At 39.9% G+C, this 18,903-nt stretch overlaps 1 protein-coding gene across 5 annotated transcripts in view; it reads right to left on the minus strand.

Annotated features, from left to right (window-relative positions):
• The window catches only part of WDFY2 (WD repeat and FYVE domain containing 2), a 193,148-nt gene that overhangs the window by 43,828 nt on the left and 130,417 nt on the right, over positions 1–18,903 (minus strand). For 4 of the 5 annotated variants that reach the window (XM_033177644.1, XM_033177645.1, XM_033177647.1 and 1 more), the window contains one exon: positions 3,709–3,859. The exons of the other annotated variant lie outside the window; for it this stretch is intronic. In XM_033177644.1, coding sequence (XP_033033535.1) covers positions 3,709–3,859 — 151 coding nt within the window. The remainder of the gene's footprint in view (positions 1–3,708; positions 3,860–18,903) is intronic. 5 annotated transcript variants of the gene reach the window in all.

The raw sequence follows: 18,903 nt of genomic DNA on the forward strand, positions 1-18,903 counted from the left end.
AGTATGATAGGAAGAAACTGACATAATCTTAACAGCTTTTCAGAACTCTTCACCTGAACAGAAATAAATCTAAGAGATTACATTAGGTGGGAAACATTCCACTACACATGGTGACATTTTGGAAATATCTCTGACATGAACAAAATCCTAAAATAGAGTATTTGAATTAGTTTTGTGAAAACATGAAAAATATGATAAAAATGTGGTCAAATAACAAGACACTGACAAATGACGCTGGATAAAGTACTCACAAATTTAAAGACTAACAAGTGAAGTGGGGAAGGAACACATTTCTATTTACTATCATCTACCTTCCATGGGGCGTTTGGGAAATAACCCCATTCTGCTGTACCCAGTTGTGCAGAGGGCTGGCCGAAAAATTATAATCCCCAAATTCTAATCCTGGTTCTGCTAGCCAACAGTCACGTGACCTTGAGCAAGTCACCTACTCCCTGAGCCTTGGTTTCTACACTGTGAAAACTGAGAATTAGGTGTTTTGTTTTTACTTCACATTATTGTTTTGACAGTGAACAAAGTAATATGTAAAAGTCTGAAAATCTAAGATATTTTCAGGGCCTGCAAATCTAAGATATTTTTTTCTTTATCCTTTTCCTTTTCTCTCCTTCTCTATTATTATTGTCATTCTTGTTGTTCCTATTACAGGTAATTTATATTTGAAGTTTCAGATCTTCAGTCAAAACAATCAAAAAATTTGAGGTTACTCATAAATTGACAATTCAATTTATGAACCAGTCTCTTTGTCTTCCTTTATTTTTCTACTTGAATTTTGGTCATTTTCATTGCATATTTACTTCTCCACTAAGATGCCTGAAAGAAGAGGAATAAAGGCTGAATTCAATCTGATTTAGTCTGTCACTTGTTGCCTTGGCTGAATGACTGTTTGAGGTGGTGATAGAAAAGAATGAGTTCATCTGTGGAGGTCTCTTATCAACCATTAGCTGTCTACTATGAAGATAAATAGGATTAATGATATTATTCATAATATTTTATGTTGATTCATCAGATCTTCCTCCTCCCTTCATCACTAAAACAAACAATGACGAAACCAAAACCCCTGAAAGTGTGGAGGGTGACAAAAAGAAGGAAGAGAGGGGTGGCGGTGGGAGGTTCTCAGAAGGAAATGTTTTTAAAAGCTAAATTTAAACGTGAACCCCTAATACTGTATGGCTTGCCTATTAATCTATCAGCCAGCTCCCAGAAAAAACTTCCAGCCTTAGAAAAGTCACGTGGTTCTTGGCTGAGACCCTCTGGCAAAAGCACAGAGCTGTCATGCCATCAGTGTTTAGCAATGGAAAAATACTCAAGAGCAAAGGTTGAAACCATGGCTCCAAAATCATAGTTGGCAAGGCAGAGCTGGCAGAGGTCAGGGAATCTTCTGGGAGGGCCTGTCTGTAGTACTGCACCTCTCCACCACCTGAACAGTGAGGCTGGCTGGATGGAACTGAAACCAGAGACTCACACACACAGGCTTCTCATACCCAATCACACGACTTTCTGCTTGGTAAACCACATGATGTGGCAAAAGAGAAGAGTCACCAAATGAGGATGACTCCTGGAGATGCCTGAAGGGAGGAGCTGTGGTGGTTATAATCCTACATCAAAGACTACAACAGTCAGGGAAAGTTGGACACTATCCATTTGTTTTTTATTTTCAAATAGTTTACAAAGTTAGCTTCCTGAGGGCAAGATCTGTATTTTTTTTCCATACTTGCTGGGCTTGGCTAAGTGATACAGAAACCAGAATAAGACCAAATTATATTGATGCCATTAGTTCCTTTTTGAAGGAGCAATGCAGTACAATGGGAAAAAAATAGGAGTCCAAGGCAGAAGGCCTGGGTTCTTGTGAAGATTTTCCTACTTACTAGCTGGGTGGCCTCAGATAAGACACAGGACTCTTTCTGGGCTTCAGCCAGCTCATCTGTAAAATGAAGGTAGTATAGACTGAATTCTAAAAAAGTATTTAATTGACAAAGATTGTATATATTCAAAATGTTGAATGTGATGATGTGATATACATATACACTGTGTAATAATCATGGTCAAATTAATTAACACATCCATCACCACCCAGTTACAGTGTGTGTGTGTGTGTGTGTGAAACAGAGAGAAAGAGATAAGGAAGACAGAATGATTATGTCTCCCCAAAATTCATATGTTAAAACCTAATTCCCAATGTGATGGTGTTTGGAGATGAATCCTCCTGAATGGGATTAGTGCCCTTATAAAAAAAGGCCACAGAAAGGTCCTCTGCCCTTTCACCATGTGAGGACACAGCAAGATGTTGTCTATGAAGCAGGAAGCGAGCGCCCTCACCAGACACTGAATCTGCTGGTGCCTTGATCTTAGAATTCCCAGCCTCCATAAATTTCTGGTGTTTAAAGGACACCCAGTTTACAGTAATTTATGATAGCAGCCCAAATGGACAAAGACAGAGGTTTGGACTAGGTGATCTCTAAGTGCCCTTCCAGCTCTAACACTAAGACGTCATTTATGTATTGGCAAGAGAGTTCATGTATTTCAACTTACGTATTATGCTTATCTGAATTGGCTTTTAGAAAGTAAAGTTTGGCGTTTCTTTTATTAACCGGTAGTACTACCCTCTCAAAGATGAGCTGATCCTGCCTGCCATTCCTTATCATCCTTGCCTTTGGTCTTCTCAGCAGCTTGCTACTTTTACAACTTTCCACAATGGTCATTCTTAGTCTCTTCACCTTGCTCTTCTAGTGAGAAAAATAAGAGTGATATTAGCCTATATATACACAAAAATATACCTTTGAATGCCACACAGTTTCACAAAAACAGCAATGTACTTTGTCAGATGTTGAGAATCACTGAATAGGCATTTTATAAATATGGAGATGAAATTAGAAAGCAGGACTTACTGTTTCTTCCTGCTTTCCCTGACTAGTGACCTGTTTCTACCTACTTCTTAATTTGTCAGAAGATAAAGAGACCATATGCTTTTAAAACTAAGAACCCAGGGTCCTTTACTCTCTATAGTGGCAGCCGCATCCACACATGCTACACACTAGTCATTACTGTGCTTGCTGGAGCCTAGTTGGGCAGATGTGAGCATTACCCAGCATCAGCAAGGATTCACCATGAGCATGAGGACCCTGGCAATTTGGGAAACAAAAATATCACTCTACATATCCTGAAAATGTCCATTCCTGGAACAAAGCTTTTAACATTACCATGTAGTTACCAGCTCACTCACCCTGGTCCTAGCTTGGTAACCTGGCAATAACTATTTAAAACTGAACAGGAATCCTGTGGTTCTTTTCCCAGGCACCAATAGGAATGTTCACAACCTTGGTATCTATGTGTAAATTACTTCTGTACAAAGAGCAAAGATTACATTTTGGTGATGATTTCATCTTCATGTACCATAATTATTTCTGACAGCTGAGGTTCATGAATCTGCACTGTGTTCTGTCTAGATGTCAGATCTTGTGTTACAGTAGAATCACAAATGGCTCAGCAGTCTATTATTTCAGGTCAAGTGATCGCACTTCACTCTACTTACATGGGAACTCTTGATGATTTGTGCCTTAGGAAATTCTATGAGCATTGTAATCTACACTGGGCAACTCAGTCATTAACAAAACTTTCAAGTTGCACACATCCCAAAATTTCATGAATCAGAGTTAAGTTCCCAATAAGAGATTTTTGTCCAGCAAAGGATACTGCAGGCCTGAGGCCACGGCACTGGTACGATAACCTCCCAGGCGCTGCCCACTCTCAGAGCAGTGCCAGGCAAATTGCTTGTCCTGTCCTGTGCTCAGCACCCACTCCAGCTCCAGGACAAACAGGATCATCGTCACTCTGCTCTGATGCGCTGAAAACCAAGAGAAAAGAAAACAACCTATAACGCATCCTAAGGAGGTTGGAAGAACATGGCCCACAGAGATTCACCATTCTCTTCTTCTCCCCACCCCAGAATAAGCTGAACGGCAGAACCATTTTAAGGACAAGGTAGAACAGTGGTTCTCGTCGGGGGTGGGGGTATTCCCCTGTAGACAGGTGTGTCTGAGTGTTTTTGGTGATTAAAATAAAACTATCCATCTCTTCCCAATGTTCCCCCTCTGCCCCATTTGTGCCAACACAAGGATTATTGCCACACATAGCTCCTGTTACCAAAGGGCCTGGGCCACTTCCTCAGACAAGCTAGGGCAGCCGGACTGGAGAGAGCCACATCCAGTGTGACCACAAAACACATTAGGAGCGATGTTCATATATATCACTACCGTCAGTTTATGTGCACTTATAAAAAAAAACTGGAGCATACCGTTATTCTTTTAATGAAGTCTGTCTTATAAAGTCATACAAAAGTTCTAGATGAACACTTTCTTTCAGAAATTAAATGCATGGAAAGGAGGACAGAATTATTCCTAAGAACCATACAGCAGAAAGTGAAGTATCCCTTATGCCAAAGTGTGTGTGTGTTTGTACGAATGATAATAAGAGCAAATTTTCTAGAGTTGTTAATAAACAAGAGCAATATGATCACAGTTATCACATCACACAATTCCAGAATTAGAAGAGGCTATTCATATCAGTTAACCCATCTCCCTATTTTACACATGGAAAAGTGAGGCACAATGAGGTGGAGGAGCTTGACTGAGGTCTTAGAGCTTCTCAGTTACCAAATGAAAACAGGTGGAAGGATTTTTGCCTTATTATATATTCCAGGCAGTAAGATGGAGGGCATCTGCAGTCACTGAACAGAGCTGACTGGAATGAACAAAGACTGACATCCAGCAACCTGGACCTCACCGGGTCCTGCTCCCAAGAGCTGGCAGTCTGATGCGGCATGAACACACTCATCATGACTGTGGTGAGGTCACAGAGAAGACACTGGTTTCACATTTTGATCATGAACACAGAGTTAGACAGTATGGACGGACAAATGCAGCTCTACTGACAATAATATCATCTGCCAATTTTTGAATGTCTAATAAGTGCCAGGCACTTAAATACATTCTCTAGCTTAATCATTGTAATGACCCTGCAAAGTGGATGATTTCATCATTTTACAACAAATACAACCTTAGCAAGATGGCCCTTTGGGATTGCTACCATACAATACAGTCAGAACCAGAGTGAACAGCCACAGGGCAGTCAGTCATTCAACAAATGCCTGATGTTTTAAGAGCTGGTATTTGAAGCTTGGAGAATCTAAGGGAGTAGGGAAGCAGTGACACTGTGATGTCTCTACAACACACATCTGCTTTCAGAGTTACCAGCCACCATCAAGATCAAAACACAGGCTTTAACCAAAACATGTGTCTTCTTGGAGAAACTCGTGAAGATCTTTTAATGTCTCTATCATCAAATGTTCAATTCAAGTTCTATCAGTGAGGGAATAAAAAGTGAACTATCTAATGAGTTCAAGTATACTCAAGTCTATTTCAAGCAGAAAGTGGCCCCTAATACCTCACCCCTCTTTTCACTGAGGGGGCCTTTAGCCTTCTATCTATCATATTCGAGTCCAAGGGGATGACAGCAGCCCTAGATGATAACGGGCTTTAGACCTCTGAGCAGCCTTCCTGTGCCAGAGAAGGCAGAGGCTAGAAATGTTAAGTGGCTTGCTAAAAGCTACAAAACCAACGAATGACAAAGATAGAATAAAAATCCTACTCTCCCTGATGTCAAAGTTGGTTCTCTCTCTCAGGGTCAGGCTACCTATGACTACCAGAAAACAAAAACAAACAAAAAAATCCCAAAACTCAGATCACATACTTTTGTTTAAGGTGAAAAAGATTCTTTTATTGAAAAAAAATGCAAAGATAGGTAACTTATCACTAAGCTTCAGAAACTCATAAGAAAAAATGTGGGTTTGAATAGGAGTGGTGAGAGGGACATCTTCCTTGCCTTGATCCTGATCTTAGAGGGAAAGCATCTCTTTTATCACCATTAAGGACGATGTTAGCTGCAGGATTTCTGTAGATATTTCTTTATTGAAGAAGCTCCCCTCTAGTCCTAGTTTGCTGAGAATATTTTATAATGAACTGGATTTTACCAAATGCTTTCCCACATTAAATTAATAATATGATTTTTCTTCTTCAACCTGTTGACGTAATGGATTACATTGATTTCTGAATGCTGAACCTGCTTTGCCTATCTGGAATAAATCCCACTAGGTCACGCTGTGTAATTCTTTCTATATATGGTTGGGGTCAATTTGCTAGTTTTTGTTTTTTGTTATTTTTTATGAGACATATTGGTCTGCAGTTTTCTTTCTTGTAATGTCTTTGGTTTTGGGATCATTTATTGATTTTTAAAATTTTGTATTGAGGTAAAATTCACATAACACAAAATTCACCACTTTAAACATTTTAGAGTATATAATTCACTGGTTATTAGTTACTCACAATGTCGTGCATCATCATTATTATCTATTTTCAGAACATTTCCATCATCCAAAAATGAAACTCTATATCCCCAACTCCCACTTCCCTCATCCTTGGAAAACACTCATCTATTATCTTTCTCTATGAATTATCTCCTATTCCTGACACTTCATATAAGTGTAATTATACAATACGTGGCCTTTCGTGTGTGGCTTTTTCCTCTTAGCATAAGCTTCCAAGGTTCAACCATTTTGTAGCACGTACTTCATTCCTAAATGGCTAAATAAGTCAATGCATATATATACCACATTTTGTTTATCCATTCATCACTGATGGACATTGAGGTTATTTCCATTTTTTTGGCCATTATGAATAATGTTGTTATGAAGAGATATGTATGAGTTTTTTTTTTTTTTTTTTTTTTTTTTGAGACAGAGTCTCGCTCTGCCGCCCAGGCTGGAGTGTAGTGGCCGGCTCTCAGCTCACTGCAAGCTCCGCCTCCCGGGTTCACACCATTCTCCTGTCTCAGCCTCCCGAGTAGCTGGGACTACAGGTGCCCGCCTCGTCGCCCGGCTCGTTTTTTGTATTTTTTAGTAGAGACGGGGTTTCACCGTATTAGCCAGGATGGTCTTGATCTCCTGACCTCGTGATCCGCCCGTCTCGGCCTCCCAAAGTGCTGGGATTACAGGCTTGAGCATGTATGAGTTTTTGTGTGAATACTGTCATGCTCCACATAACGATGCTTCAGTCAACTGTGGCACCATAAGAGTATAATGCAGCTGAAAGGGCGTGGCTGTTCTAGCACAATGCATTACTCACCTAACTGTGGTGATCCTGGTGAAAACAAACCTATTGTGCTGCCAGTCACATAAAAGTACAGCACCTGCAATAATGTTACTTGATAATGATATTCAATGACCATGTTACTGGTTTACGTATTTACTATACTATACTTTTAAAATCAGTATTTTAGAGTGTACTCCTTCTTTTTATATATATTTTTAAAATGTTAACTGTAAAACAGCCTCATGCAGGTCCCGCAGGAGGTATCCAGAAGAAGGTATTGTTGTGATAGGAGGTGACAGCTCGATGGGTGTTATGCCCCGTGAAGACCTTCAGTGGGACGAGCTGTGGAGGTGGTAGACAGTGATACTGATGATCCTGACCCTAAGTAGGCCTAGGCTAATGCGTGTGTTTGTGTCTTAGCTTTTAACAACAACAAAAAAAATGTTTAAAAAATAAAACAAAATATTAAAAATTAAAAAAAACAAAAAACCTAGAGAATAAAGGTATGAAGAAACAATATTTTGTACAGTTGTGTTTGTGTTTTAAGCTATTACAAAAAAGCTGAAAAGTTGAAAAGATTAAAAAGTTTATAAAGTAAAAATAGAGTTCACTAGGTTTATTATTGAAATAATATTTTTAAGCAAATGTAGTGTAGCCTAAGTGTTCAATGTTTATGAAGTCTACAGCAGTGTAATGTCCAAGGCCTTCACATTCACTCACTACTCACTCACTGACTCACCAAGAGCAATTTCCAGTCCTCTAAGCTCCATTCATGGTAAGTGCCCTATCCAGGCAAACCATACCATTTTTTAAATCTTTTGCATCAAATTTTTACTGTACCTTTTCTATTTTTAGACATGTTTATTGTAACAAATATCATCGTGCTACAACTGCCTAAAGTATTCATAACAGTAACATGCTGTACAGGTGTGCAAGCCTAGGGAGCAACAGGTTATACCCTCTAGCCCAGGTATGTAGTAGGCAATCCCATCTAGGGGTGTAAGTACACTCTCTCATGTTCACACAGCACTGAAATCGCCTAGCAACGCATTTCTCAGAATGTGTCACCATCATTAAGCAACACATGACTATGCTTTCAGTTCTCTTGGGTACCTAACTAGGAGTAAAAATGTTGTGTCACAAGGTAACTTTGTATTTAACTCTTTGAGGAACTGCCAAACTGTTTTTCAAAGTGGCTACACCATTTTACATTCCCCCAACAGTGTTAAGAGGGTTCCAGGCCTGGGTGGAGTGGCTCACGCCTATAATCCCAGCACTTTGGGAGGTTGAGGCGGGTGGATCACCTGAGGTCAGGAGTTCAAGACTAGCCTGGCCAACATGGTGAAACCCCGTCTCTACTAAAAAATACAAAAATTAGGCAGGCATTGGTGGCAAGCACCTGTAATTCCAGCTACTTGGGAGGCTGAGGCAGGAGAATCACTTGAACCCGGGAGGCAGAGGTTGCCACGAGCCGAGATCACGCCACTGCACTCCAGCCTGGGCAACAAGAATGAAACTCTGTATCAAAAAACAAAACAAAACAAAAAAACAAAACAAAAACAAAAAGAGGGTTCCAATTTCTCTACATTCTTGTCAACACTGCTTTCCTTTTTTTTTTTTAAAAGGAATTAATATTTATTGGACCATTAAACTATGTTTCAGATACTTCACTAAGTAATCCACATATGTAATCTTTTAATATTTTTATTGTATTAAAATATACACAACAAAAAATTCATTTTAAGCATACCATTCTGTGGCATTAAGTACATTCACACTGTTGTGTAACCATCACCACCTTTCACTCTCTAGAACTTTCTCATCTTCCCAAACTGAAACTCTTGTACCCACTAACTCGCCATTTCTCCCTCTCCTGGCCCTTGGCAATCACCATTCTCCTTTCTGTCTCTATGAATTTGATTACAATAAGTATCTCATCTATAAGGGAAATCCTTCAGTATTTCTCCTTTTTTTTTTTTTGACATGGAATCTTGCTCTGTCGCCCAGGCTGGAGTGCAGTGGCACAATCTCAGCTCACTGCAACCTCCACTTCCCGGGTTCAAGCGATTCTCTTGCCTCAGCCTCCCAAGTAGCTGGGATGACAGGTGCACACCACCACACCCAGCTAATTTTTGTATTTTTAGTAGAGAGGAGGCTTCACCATGTTGGCCAGGCTGGTCTCGAACTCCTGGCCTCAGGTGATCCATCAGCCTTGGCCTCCTAAAGTGCCGGATTATAGGTGTGAGCCAATACACCTGGCCTTGTCCTTTTTTTGATTGGCTTATTTCACTATGTCTTCAAGGTTAATTTGCATGTGTCAGAACTTCCTTCCTTTTTAAAGCTGAATAATATTCCATTGTATGTATACACCAAACTTGTTTATATATGCATCTGTTGATGGGCATTTAGGTTGCCTCCACCTTTGGGCTATTGTAAATGCTGCTGCTATGAACATGGGTGTACATATATCTGCTTGAGCCTCTGCTTTCATTTCGTCTGAGCATATACCACTAATTAAATTTTGAATGTTAATTCAACACTGTATTACTGAGAAAAACTTCACTTGATCATAATGTATTATCTTTTTTATATATTACTGAATTTCATCCAGTGAAATTTTGTTTAGATTTTTTGTACCCATTATCATAAAGAATGATGGCCTATAGTTTTCTTTACTTGTTTCATTTTGGTCTAGTTTTAACAAGAAGTAATGTTGATCTCAGAATGGGTTGGAAAGTCTTTCACTTGTGCAACTTCTGAAAGTGTCTGTGTAAAGCTTGCAATGCCTCTTCTTTTGATGTTTCATAAAATTCATCAGTAAAGGTATGTGGGCCGAGAGCTTTCTTTGTGGGAAGGTTTTAACTATACATTAAATTCAATTTCATTAGTAGATATAGAACTATTAGGATTATCCATGTCTTTTTTAGTAATCTTTCACAATTTGTATCTTTCAAAGATTTTTAAAATTTGTTTTCAAATTTACTAGCATAAAGTTGTTCATAATATTACTTATTATCCTTTAAATATACCTAAACTCTGTAGTAATGTCACTTCACTCATTCCTGATATTGATAACTTGCATTTTCTCTTTTTTTTTCCCCTGTTAACTCTGGCTAAAGATTTATAAATCTTACTGAGCTTATCAAAAAACTAGCTTTTGGATTTCATTGACTTTTCTCTGTTTTCTGTTTTCTATTTTATGAACTTCTACTGATCTCTCCTTTCTTCTGCTTAGCTTAGGTCTCCTTTGTTCTTCTTTCTCTGGTATTCTAAGGTCAAAGTCAAAGTCACTGATTCCAGATCTTTCTTGTTTTCTAATATAGATGTTTAGTTCTGTAAATTTTTCCTTAAATACCGCTATGGCATCATACCATAAATTCTGGTATATTGTGTTTTCATTTTTTTTTATTATTACATTTTAAGTTCTAGGGTACATGTGCACAATGTGCAGGTTTGTTACATATGTATACTTGTGCCAGGTTGGTGTGCTGCACCCATTAACTCATCATTTATATTAGGTATTTCTCCTAATGTTATCACTCCCCACTCCCTGCAACCCATGACAGGTCCTGGTGTGTGATGTTCCCCAACCTGTGTCCAAGTGTTCTCATTGTTCAGTTCCCACCTATGAGTGAGAACATGTGGTGCTTGGTTTTCTGTCTTGTGATAGTTTGCTCAGAATGATGGTTTCCAGCTTCATCCATGTCCCTACAAAGGACATGAACTCATCCTTTTTATGGTTGCATAGTATTTCACAGTGTACATGTGCCACATTTTCTTAATTCAGTCTATCATTGATGGACATTTGGGTTGGTTCCAAGTCTTTGCTATTGTGAATAGTGCTACAATAAACATACACGTGCATGTGTCTTTATAGCAGCATGATTTGTAATCCTTTTGGTATATACCCAGTAATGGGATGGCTGGGTCAAACGGTATTTCTAGTTCTAGATCCTTGAGGAATTGCCACACTGTCCTCCACAATGGTTGAACTAGTTTACAGTCCCACCAACAGTGTAAAAGTGTTTGTATTTCTCCACATCCTATCCAGCATCTGTAGTTTCCTGACTTTTCAATGATCACCATTCTAACTGGTGTGAGGTATTATCTCATTGTGGTTTTGATTTGCATTTCTCTGATGGCGAGTGATGATGAGCATTTTTTCATGTGTCTGTTGGCTGCATAAATGTCTTCTTTTGAGAAGTGTCTGTTCATATCCTCTGACCACTTTTTGATGGGGTTGTTTGATTTTTTCTTGTAAATTTGTTTAAGGTCTTTGTAGGTTCTGGGTATTAGTCCTTTGTCAGATGGGTAGATTGTAAAAGTTTTCTCCCATTCTGTAGGTTGCCTGTTCACTCTAATGATAGTTTATTTTGCTGTGCAGAAGCTCTTTAGTTTAATTAGATCCCATTTGTCAATTTTGGCTTTTGTTGCTATTGCTTTTGGTGTTTTAGTCATGAAGTCTTTGTACATGCCTATGTCCTGAATGGCATTGCCTAGGTTTTCTTCTAAGGTTTTTATGGTGTTAGATCTCATGTTTAAGTCTTTAATCCATCTTGAGTTAATTTTTGTATAAGGTGTAAGGAAGGGATCCAGTTTCAGCTTTTTGCATATGGCTAGCCAATTTTCCCAATGTCATTTATTAAATAGGGAATCCTTTCCCCATTGCCTGTTTTTGTCAGGTTTGTCAAAGACCACATGGTTGTAGATGTGTGGTGTTATTTCTGAGGCCTCTCTTCTGTTCCATTGGTCTATATATTTGTTTTGGTACCAGTACCATGCTGTTTTGGTTACTGTAGTCTTGTAGTATAGTTTGAAGTCAGGTAGTGTGATGCCTCCAGCTTTGTTCTTTTTGCTTATCATTGTCTTGGCTATCTCGGCTCTTTTTTGGTTCCATATGAAATTTAAAGTAGTTTTTTCCAATTCTGTGAAGAAAGTGTCTGGTAGCTTAATGGGGATGGCATTGAATCTGTAAATTACCTTGGGTAGTATGGCCATTTTCACGATATTGATTCTTCCTGTCCATGAGCATGGAATGTTCTTCCATTTGTTTGTGTCCTCTTTTATTTCATTGCGCAGTGGTTTGTAGTTCTCCTTGAAGAGGTTCTTCACATCCCTTGTAAGTTGGATTCCTAGGTATTTTATTCTCTTTGAAGCATTTGTGAATGGGAGTTCACTCATGATTTGGCTTTCTGTTTGTCTGTTACTGGTGTATAAGAATGCTTGTGATTTTTGCACATTGATTTTGTATCCTGAGACTTTGCTGAAGTTTCTTATCAGCTTAACGAGATTTTGGGCTGAGACGATGGGGTTTTCTAAATATCCAATCATGTCATCTGCAAACAGGGACAATCTGACTTCTTCTTTTCCTAATTGAATACCCTGTATTTCTTTTTCTTGCCTGACTGCCCTGGCCAGAACTTCCAACACTATGTTGAATAGGAGTGGTGAGAGAGGGCATCCCTGTCTTGTGGCAGTTTTTAGGGGGACTGCTTCCAGTTTTTGCCCATTCAGTGTGATATTGGCTGTGGGTTTGTCATAAATAGCTTTTATTATTTTAAGATACGTCCCATCAATACCTAGTTTATTGAGAGTTTTTAGCATGAAGGGCTGTTGAATTTTGATGAAGGCCTTTTCTACATCTATTGAGATAATCATGCAGTTTTTGTCTTCGGTTCTGTTTATATGATGGATTATGTTTGTTGATTTGCATATGTTGAACCAGCCTTGCATACCAGGGATGAAGCCTACTTGATCGTGGTGGATAAGCTTTTTGATGTGCTGCTGGATTCGGTTTGCCAGTATTTTATTGAGGATTTTTGTATTGATGTTCATCAGGGATATTGGTCTAAAATTCTCGTTTTGCTGCGTCTCTGCCAGGCTTTGGTATCAGGATGATGTTGGCCTCATAAAATGAATTAGGGAGGATTCCCTCTTTTTCTATTGATTGGAATAGTTTCAGAAGGAATGGTACCAGCTCCTCTTTGTACCTCTGGTAAAATTCGGCTGTGAATCCGTCTGGTCCTGGACTTCTTTTGGTTGGTAGCCTATTAATTATTGCCTCAATTTCAGAACCTGTTATTGGTCTATTCAGGGATTCAACTTCTTCCTGGTTTAGTCTTGGGAGGGTGTATGTGTCCAGGAATTTATCCATTTCTTCTAGATTTTCTAGTTTATTTGCATAGAAATGTTTATAGTACTCTCTGATGGTAGTTTGTATTTCCGTGGAATCGGTGATGATATCCCCTTTATCATTTTTATTGCATCTATTTGATTCTTCTCTCTTTTCTTCTTTATTAGTCTTGCTAGCAGTCTATCAATTTTGTTGATCTTTTCAAAAAAACAGCTCCTGGATTCATTGATCTTTTTGAAGGGTATTCTGTGTCTCTGTTCTGCTCTGATCTTAGTTATTTCTTGTCTACTGCTAGATTTTGAATGTGCTTACTTCTCTAGTTCTTTTAATTGTGATGTTAGGGTGTTGATTTTAGATCTTTCCTGCTTTCTCTTGTGGGCATTTACTGCTGTAAGTTTTCCTTTACACACTGCTTTAAATGTGTCCCAGAGATTCTGGTATGTTTTGTCTTTGTTCTCACTGGTTTTAAAGAACATCTTTATTTCTGCCTTCATTTCGTTATGTACCCAGTAGTCACTCAGGAGCAGGTTGTTCAGTTTCCATGTAGTTGTGCGGTTTTGAGTGAGTTTCTTAATCCTGAGTTCTAATTTGATTGCACTGTGGTCTCAGAGACAGGTTGTTATAGTTTCTGTTCTTTTACATTTGCTAAGGAGTGCTTTACTTCCAACTATGTGGTCAATTTTGGAACAAGTGTGATGTGGTAATGAGAAGAATGTATATTCTGTTGATTTGGGGTGGAGAGTTTTGTAGATGTCTATTAGGTCTGCTTGGTGGAGAGTTGAGTTCAAGTCCTGGATATCCTTGCTAACTTTCTGATTCGTTGATCTGTCTAATGTTGACAGTAGGGTGTTAAAGTCTCTCATTATTATTGTATGGGAGTCTAAGTCTCTTTGTAGGTCTCTAAGGACTTGGCTTTATGAATCTGGGTGCTCCTGTATTGGGTGTGTATATATTTAGGATAGTTAGCTCTTCTTGTTAAATTGATCCCTTTACTATTATGTAATGGCCTTCTTTGTCTCTTTTGATCTTTGTGGTTTAAAGTCTGTTTTATCAGAGACTAGGATTGCAACCCCTGCTTTTTTTTGTTTTCCATCTGATTGGTAGATCTTCCTCCATCCCTTTATTTTCAGCCTATGTGTATCTCTGCACGTGAGATGGGTCTCCTGAATACAGCACATTGATGGGTCTTGACTCTTTATCCAATTTGCCAGTCTGTGTCTTTTATTGGAGCATTTAGCCCATTTACATTTAAGGTTAATATTATTATGTGTGAATTTGATCCTCTCATGATGATGTCAGTTGGTTATTTTGCTCGTTAGTTGATGCAGTTTCTTCCTAGCATCGATGGTCTTTACCATTTGGCATCCTTTTGCAGTGGCTGGTACTAGTTGTTCCTTGCCATGTTTAGTGCTTCCTTCGGAGCTCTTGTAGGGCCGGCCTGGTGATGACAAAATCTCTCAGGATTTGCTTGTGTGTAAATGATTTTATTTCTCCTTTACTTATGAAGCTTAGTTTGGCTAGATATGAAATTCTGGGTTTAAGTATCTTTTCTTTTCTTAAACATTCTTTTCTCTAAGAATGTTGAATATTGGCCCCCACTCTCTTCTGGCTTGTAGAGTTTCTGACAAGAGATCCGCTGTTAGTCTGATGGGCTTCCCTTTGTGGGTAACTCAACCTTTCCCTCTGGCTGCCCTTAACATTTTTTCCTTCATTTCAACTTGGGTGAATCTGACAATTATGTGTCTTGGAGTTACCCTTCTCGAGGACTATCTTTGTAGCATTCTCTGTATTTCCTGAATTTGAATGTTGGCCTGCCTCACTAGGTTAGGGAAGTTCTCCTGGATAACACCCTTAAGAGTGTTTTCCAACTTGGTTCCATTCTTCCTGTCACTTTCAGGTACACCAATCAGATGTAGATTTGGTCTTTTCACATAGTCCCATATTTCTTGGAGGCTTTGTTCATTTCTTTTTACTCTTTTTTTCTCTAAGCTTCTCTTCTCACTTCATTTCATTCATTTGATCCTCAGTCACTGATACCCTTTTCTTCCACTTGCTTGAATCGGCTACTGAAGCTTGTGCATGCGTCACGTAGTTCTCGGGCCATGGTTTTCAGCTCCATCAGGTTATTTGAGGTCTTCTCTACACTGTTTATTCCAGTTAGCCATTCATCTAATCTTTTTTCAAAGTTTTTAGCTTCTTTGCGATGGGTTTGAACATCCTCCTTTAGCTCAGAGAAGTTTGTTATTACTGATCTTCTGAGGCCTACTTCTGTCAACTCGTCAGTCATTCTCTGTCCAGCTTTGTTCCATTGCTGGTGAGGAGCAGCGTTCCTTTGGAGGAGAAGAGGCACTCTGATTTTTGGAATTTTCATCTTTTCTGCTCTGATTTCTCCCCATCTTTGGTGTTTTATCTACCTTTGGTCTTTGATGATGGTGACCTAGAGATGGGGTTTTGGTGTGGATGTCCTTTATGTTTGTTAGTTTTCCTTCTAACAGTCAGGACCCTCAGCTGCAGGTCTGTTGGAGTTTGCTGGAGGTCCACTCCAGACCCCATTTGCCTGGGTATCACCAGTGGAGGCTGCAGAACAGCAAATATTGCAGAATGGCAAATGTTGCTGCCTGATCCTTCCTCTGAAAGCTTCCTCTCAGAGAGGCAACCAGCCATGTGAGGTGTCAGTTGGCCCCTACTGTGAGGTGTCTCCCAGTTAGGCTACTCAGGGGTCAGGGACCCACTTGAGGAGTCAGTATGTCTGTTCTCAGATCTCGAACTCCATGCTGGGAGAACCACTACTCTCTTCAAAGCTGTCAGACAGGGATGTTTAAGTCTGCCAAAGTTTCTGCTGCCTTTTGTTCAGCTATGCCCTGCCCCCAGTGGTGGAGTCTACAGAAGTGTGCAGGCCTCCTTGAGCTAGGGTGGACTCCACCCAGTTTGAGCTTCCCGGCTGCTTTGTTTACCTATTCAAGTCTCAGCAATGTCAGATGCCCCTCCCCCAGCCTCCCTGCCACCTGGCAGTTCAATCTTGGACTGCTGTGCTAGCAGTGAGTGAGGCTCTGTGGATGTGGGACCCTCTGAGTCAGGCATGGGATATAATGTCCTGGTGTGCTGTTTGCTAAGAACATTGGAAAAGCACAGTATTAGGGTGGAAGTGTCCCAATTTTCCAGGTCCTGTCTGTCATGGCTTCCCATGGCTAGGAAAGGGAATTCCCCAACCCCTTGCACTTCCCTGGTGAGGAGATGCCCCGCCCTGCTTCAGCTCACACTCCGTGGGCTGCACCCACTGTGCAACAAGCCCCAATGAGATGACCTGTTACCTCAGTTGGAAATGCAGAAATCACCCGTTTTCTGCGTCGTTCACGCTGGGAGCTGTAGACTGGAGCTGTTCCGATTCAGCCATCTTGTTTTCATTTTTATTCAGTTCAAAATACTTTCCAATTTCTATTCTGACTTCTTCTTTGGCTCATGAGTGATTTGGAAGTGTGTCATTTAGCTTCCAAATATTTAGGGATTTTTCAGAGATTGGTCTTTCCTTTCTTTTCTTTTTTTTTTTTTTTAAGAGACAGGGTCTTGCTTTGTTGCCCAGGGTAGAGTATGGTAGCACTGTGATAGCTCATTGCAATCTTGAAGCCCTGGGCTCAAGCGATCCTCCAGCCTCTGCCTCCTGAGTAGCTAACACTACAGGTGTGCATCACCATGCTCAGCTAATTTTTTTCTTTGTGTGTGTGTGTGTGTGTGTGTGTGTTTAAGATGGAGTCTTGCTCTTGTTGCCCAGGCTGGAGTGCAATGGCGTGATCTCGGCTCACTGCAACCTACACTTCCCAGATTCAAGCAACTCTCCTGTCTGAGCCTCCCAACTAGCTGGGATTGCAGGCATGTGCCACCATGCCTGGCTAATTTTGTATTTTTAGTAGAGATGGGGTTTCTCCACGTTGGTCAGGCTGGTCTTGAACTCCTGACCTCAGGTGATCTACCCGCCTTGGCCTCCCAAAGTGCTGGGATTACAGGTGTGAGTCACTGCACCCAGCCTTTTTTCAATTTTTTTTTTCAGAGACGAGTTTTGCTTTTGTTGTCTAGGCTGGAGCGCAATGACACAATCTTGGCTCACCACAACCTCTGCCTCCGGGGTTCAAGCATTTCTCCTGCCTCGGCCTCCTGAGTAGCTAGGATTACAGGCATGTGCCACCACGCCCGCCTAATTTTGTGCATTTTTAGTAGAGATGGGATTTTTCCATGTTGGTCAGGCTGGTCTCGAATTCCTAGCCTCTGGTGATCCACCTGCCTCGGCCTCCCAAAGTGCTGGGATTACAGGCGTGAGCCACCGCACCCTGCCTTTTTCATTTTTTTAATAGAAACAGCATCTTGCTATGTTGCCCAGGCTTCAACTCCTGGCCCCAAGTGATCCTCCCCTCTCCAGAAGCATTGGGTTAACAGGTGTGAACCACTGCACCTGTCCCAGAGATTTTTCTGTTATTGATTCCTACTTGAATACCATTTTGATCGGAGAACATGCTTTGCATGACTTAAATCCTTCCAAATTTGCTGAGATTTATTTTATGGCCTAGAATATTGTCTGTCTTGATAAATATTCTCCATGTACTTGAAAATAATGTATAAATAAAACAGACTTTAGTTGGAATGTTCTACAGATGTCAACGAGAGCAAGTTTGTTGACTGTTTTGTTCAAGTCTGCTGTACTTTACTGATTCTCTGCCTACTATTCTATCAATTAATATCTTCAACAAATTATTGAAAGTATTAAAATTTCTAACTATAATTTGTATCTATTTCTCCCTAAAGTTTCATCAGCTTTTGGGTCACATATCTCAAAACCATGTTATGAGATGCATAAACATTTACGATTGTTATGGTCTTCTGGTGGACTGGCCCTCATGATACCTTCTTTATCCCTGGTAATGTTCTTTGCTCTGAAATCTACTTTGATATTTAAAAAGTCACTCCAGTTTTCTTTTGACTAGTATTCTCATTGTATATCATCTTCCATCCTTTTACTTTTAACCTATTTGTGTCTTTCTATGTAAAACACACTTCTTATAGTTTATATTTGGGTCTCATCTTTCACTCAATCTGACGTTAACTGCCTTTTAATTGCCTTTAGATCATTTATCTTTAATCTGATTACTAACATTGTTAGGTTTAAATCTACTACTGTGTTGTTTTATATTTTTCCACCTGTTCTTTACACACTTTTTCCTCTTAGTCTGCTTTTTTTTTTTTTTTTTTAATTGGGAATTACTGTATGATTCTACTTTATCTCCTTGGTTTGCCTATCAGCTGTCATTTTTTGATTTGCTATTTATTTTATTATTTAGAGACAGGGTCTTGCTCTGTTCCCCAGGCTAGAGTACAATGGTGCAGGCACAGCTCACTACAACTTTGAACCCCTGGATTGAAGAAATCCTCCCACCTCAGCCTCCCTAGTAGCTAAGACTACAGGCTAATTTTTTTTTTTTTAAGATGGGGTCTTGCTGTGTTGCCCAGGCTGGTCTCAAACTCCTGGGCTCAAAGGATCCTCCACCTCAGCTTCCCAAAGTGCTGGTATCACAGGTGTCAGCTGCTGTCCCTGGTCCTCAATTTGTTATTTTAATAGTTGTT

This window comes from Trachypithecus francoisi, unplaced genomic scaffold, assembly GCF_009764315.1.
Source record: "Trachypithecus francoisi isolate TF-2019V2 unplaced genomic scaffold, Tfra_2.0 Lachesis_group18, whole genome shotgun sequence".
NCBI classification, from domain to species: Eukaryota; Metazoa; Chordata; class Mammalia; order Primates; family Cercopithecidae; genus Trachypithecus; species Trachypithecus francoisi.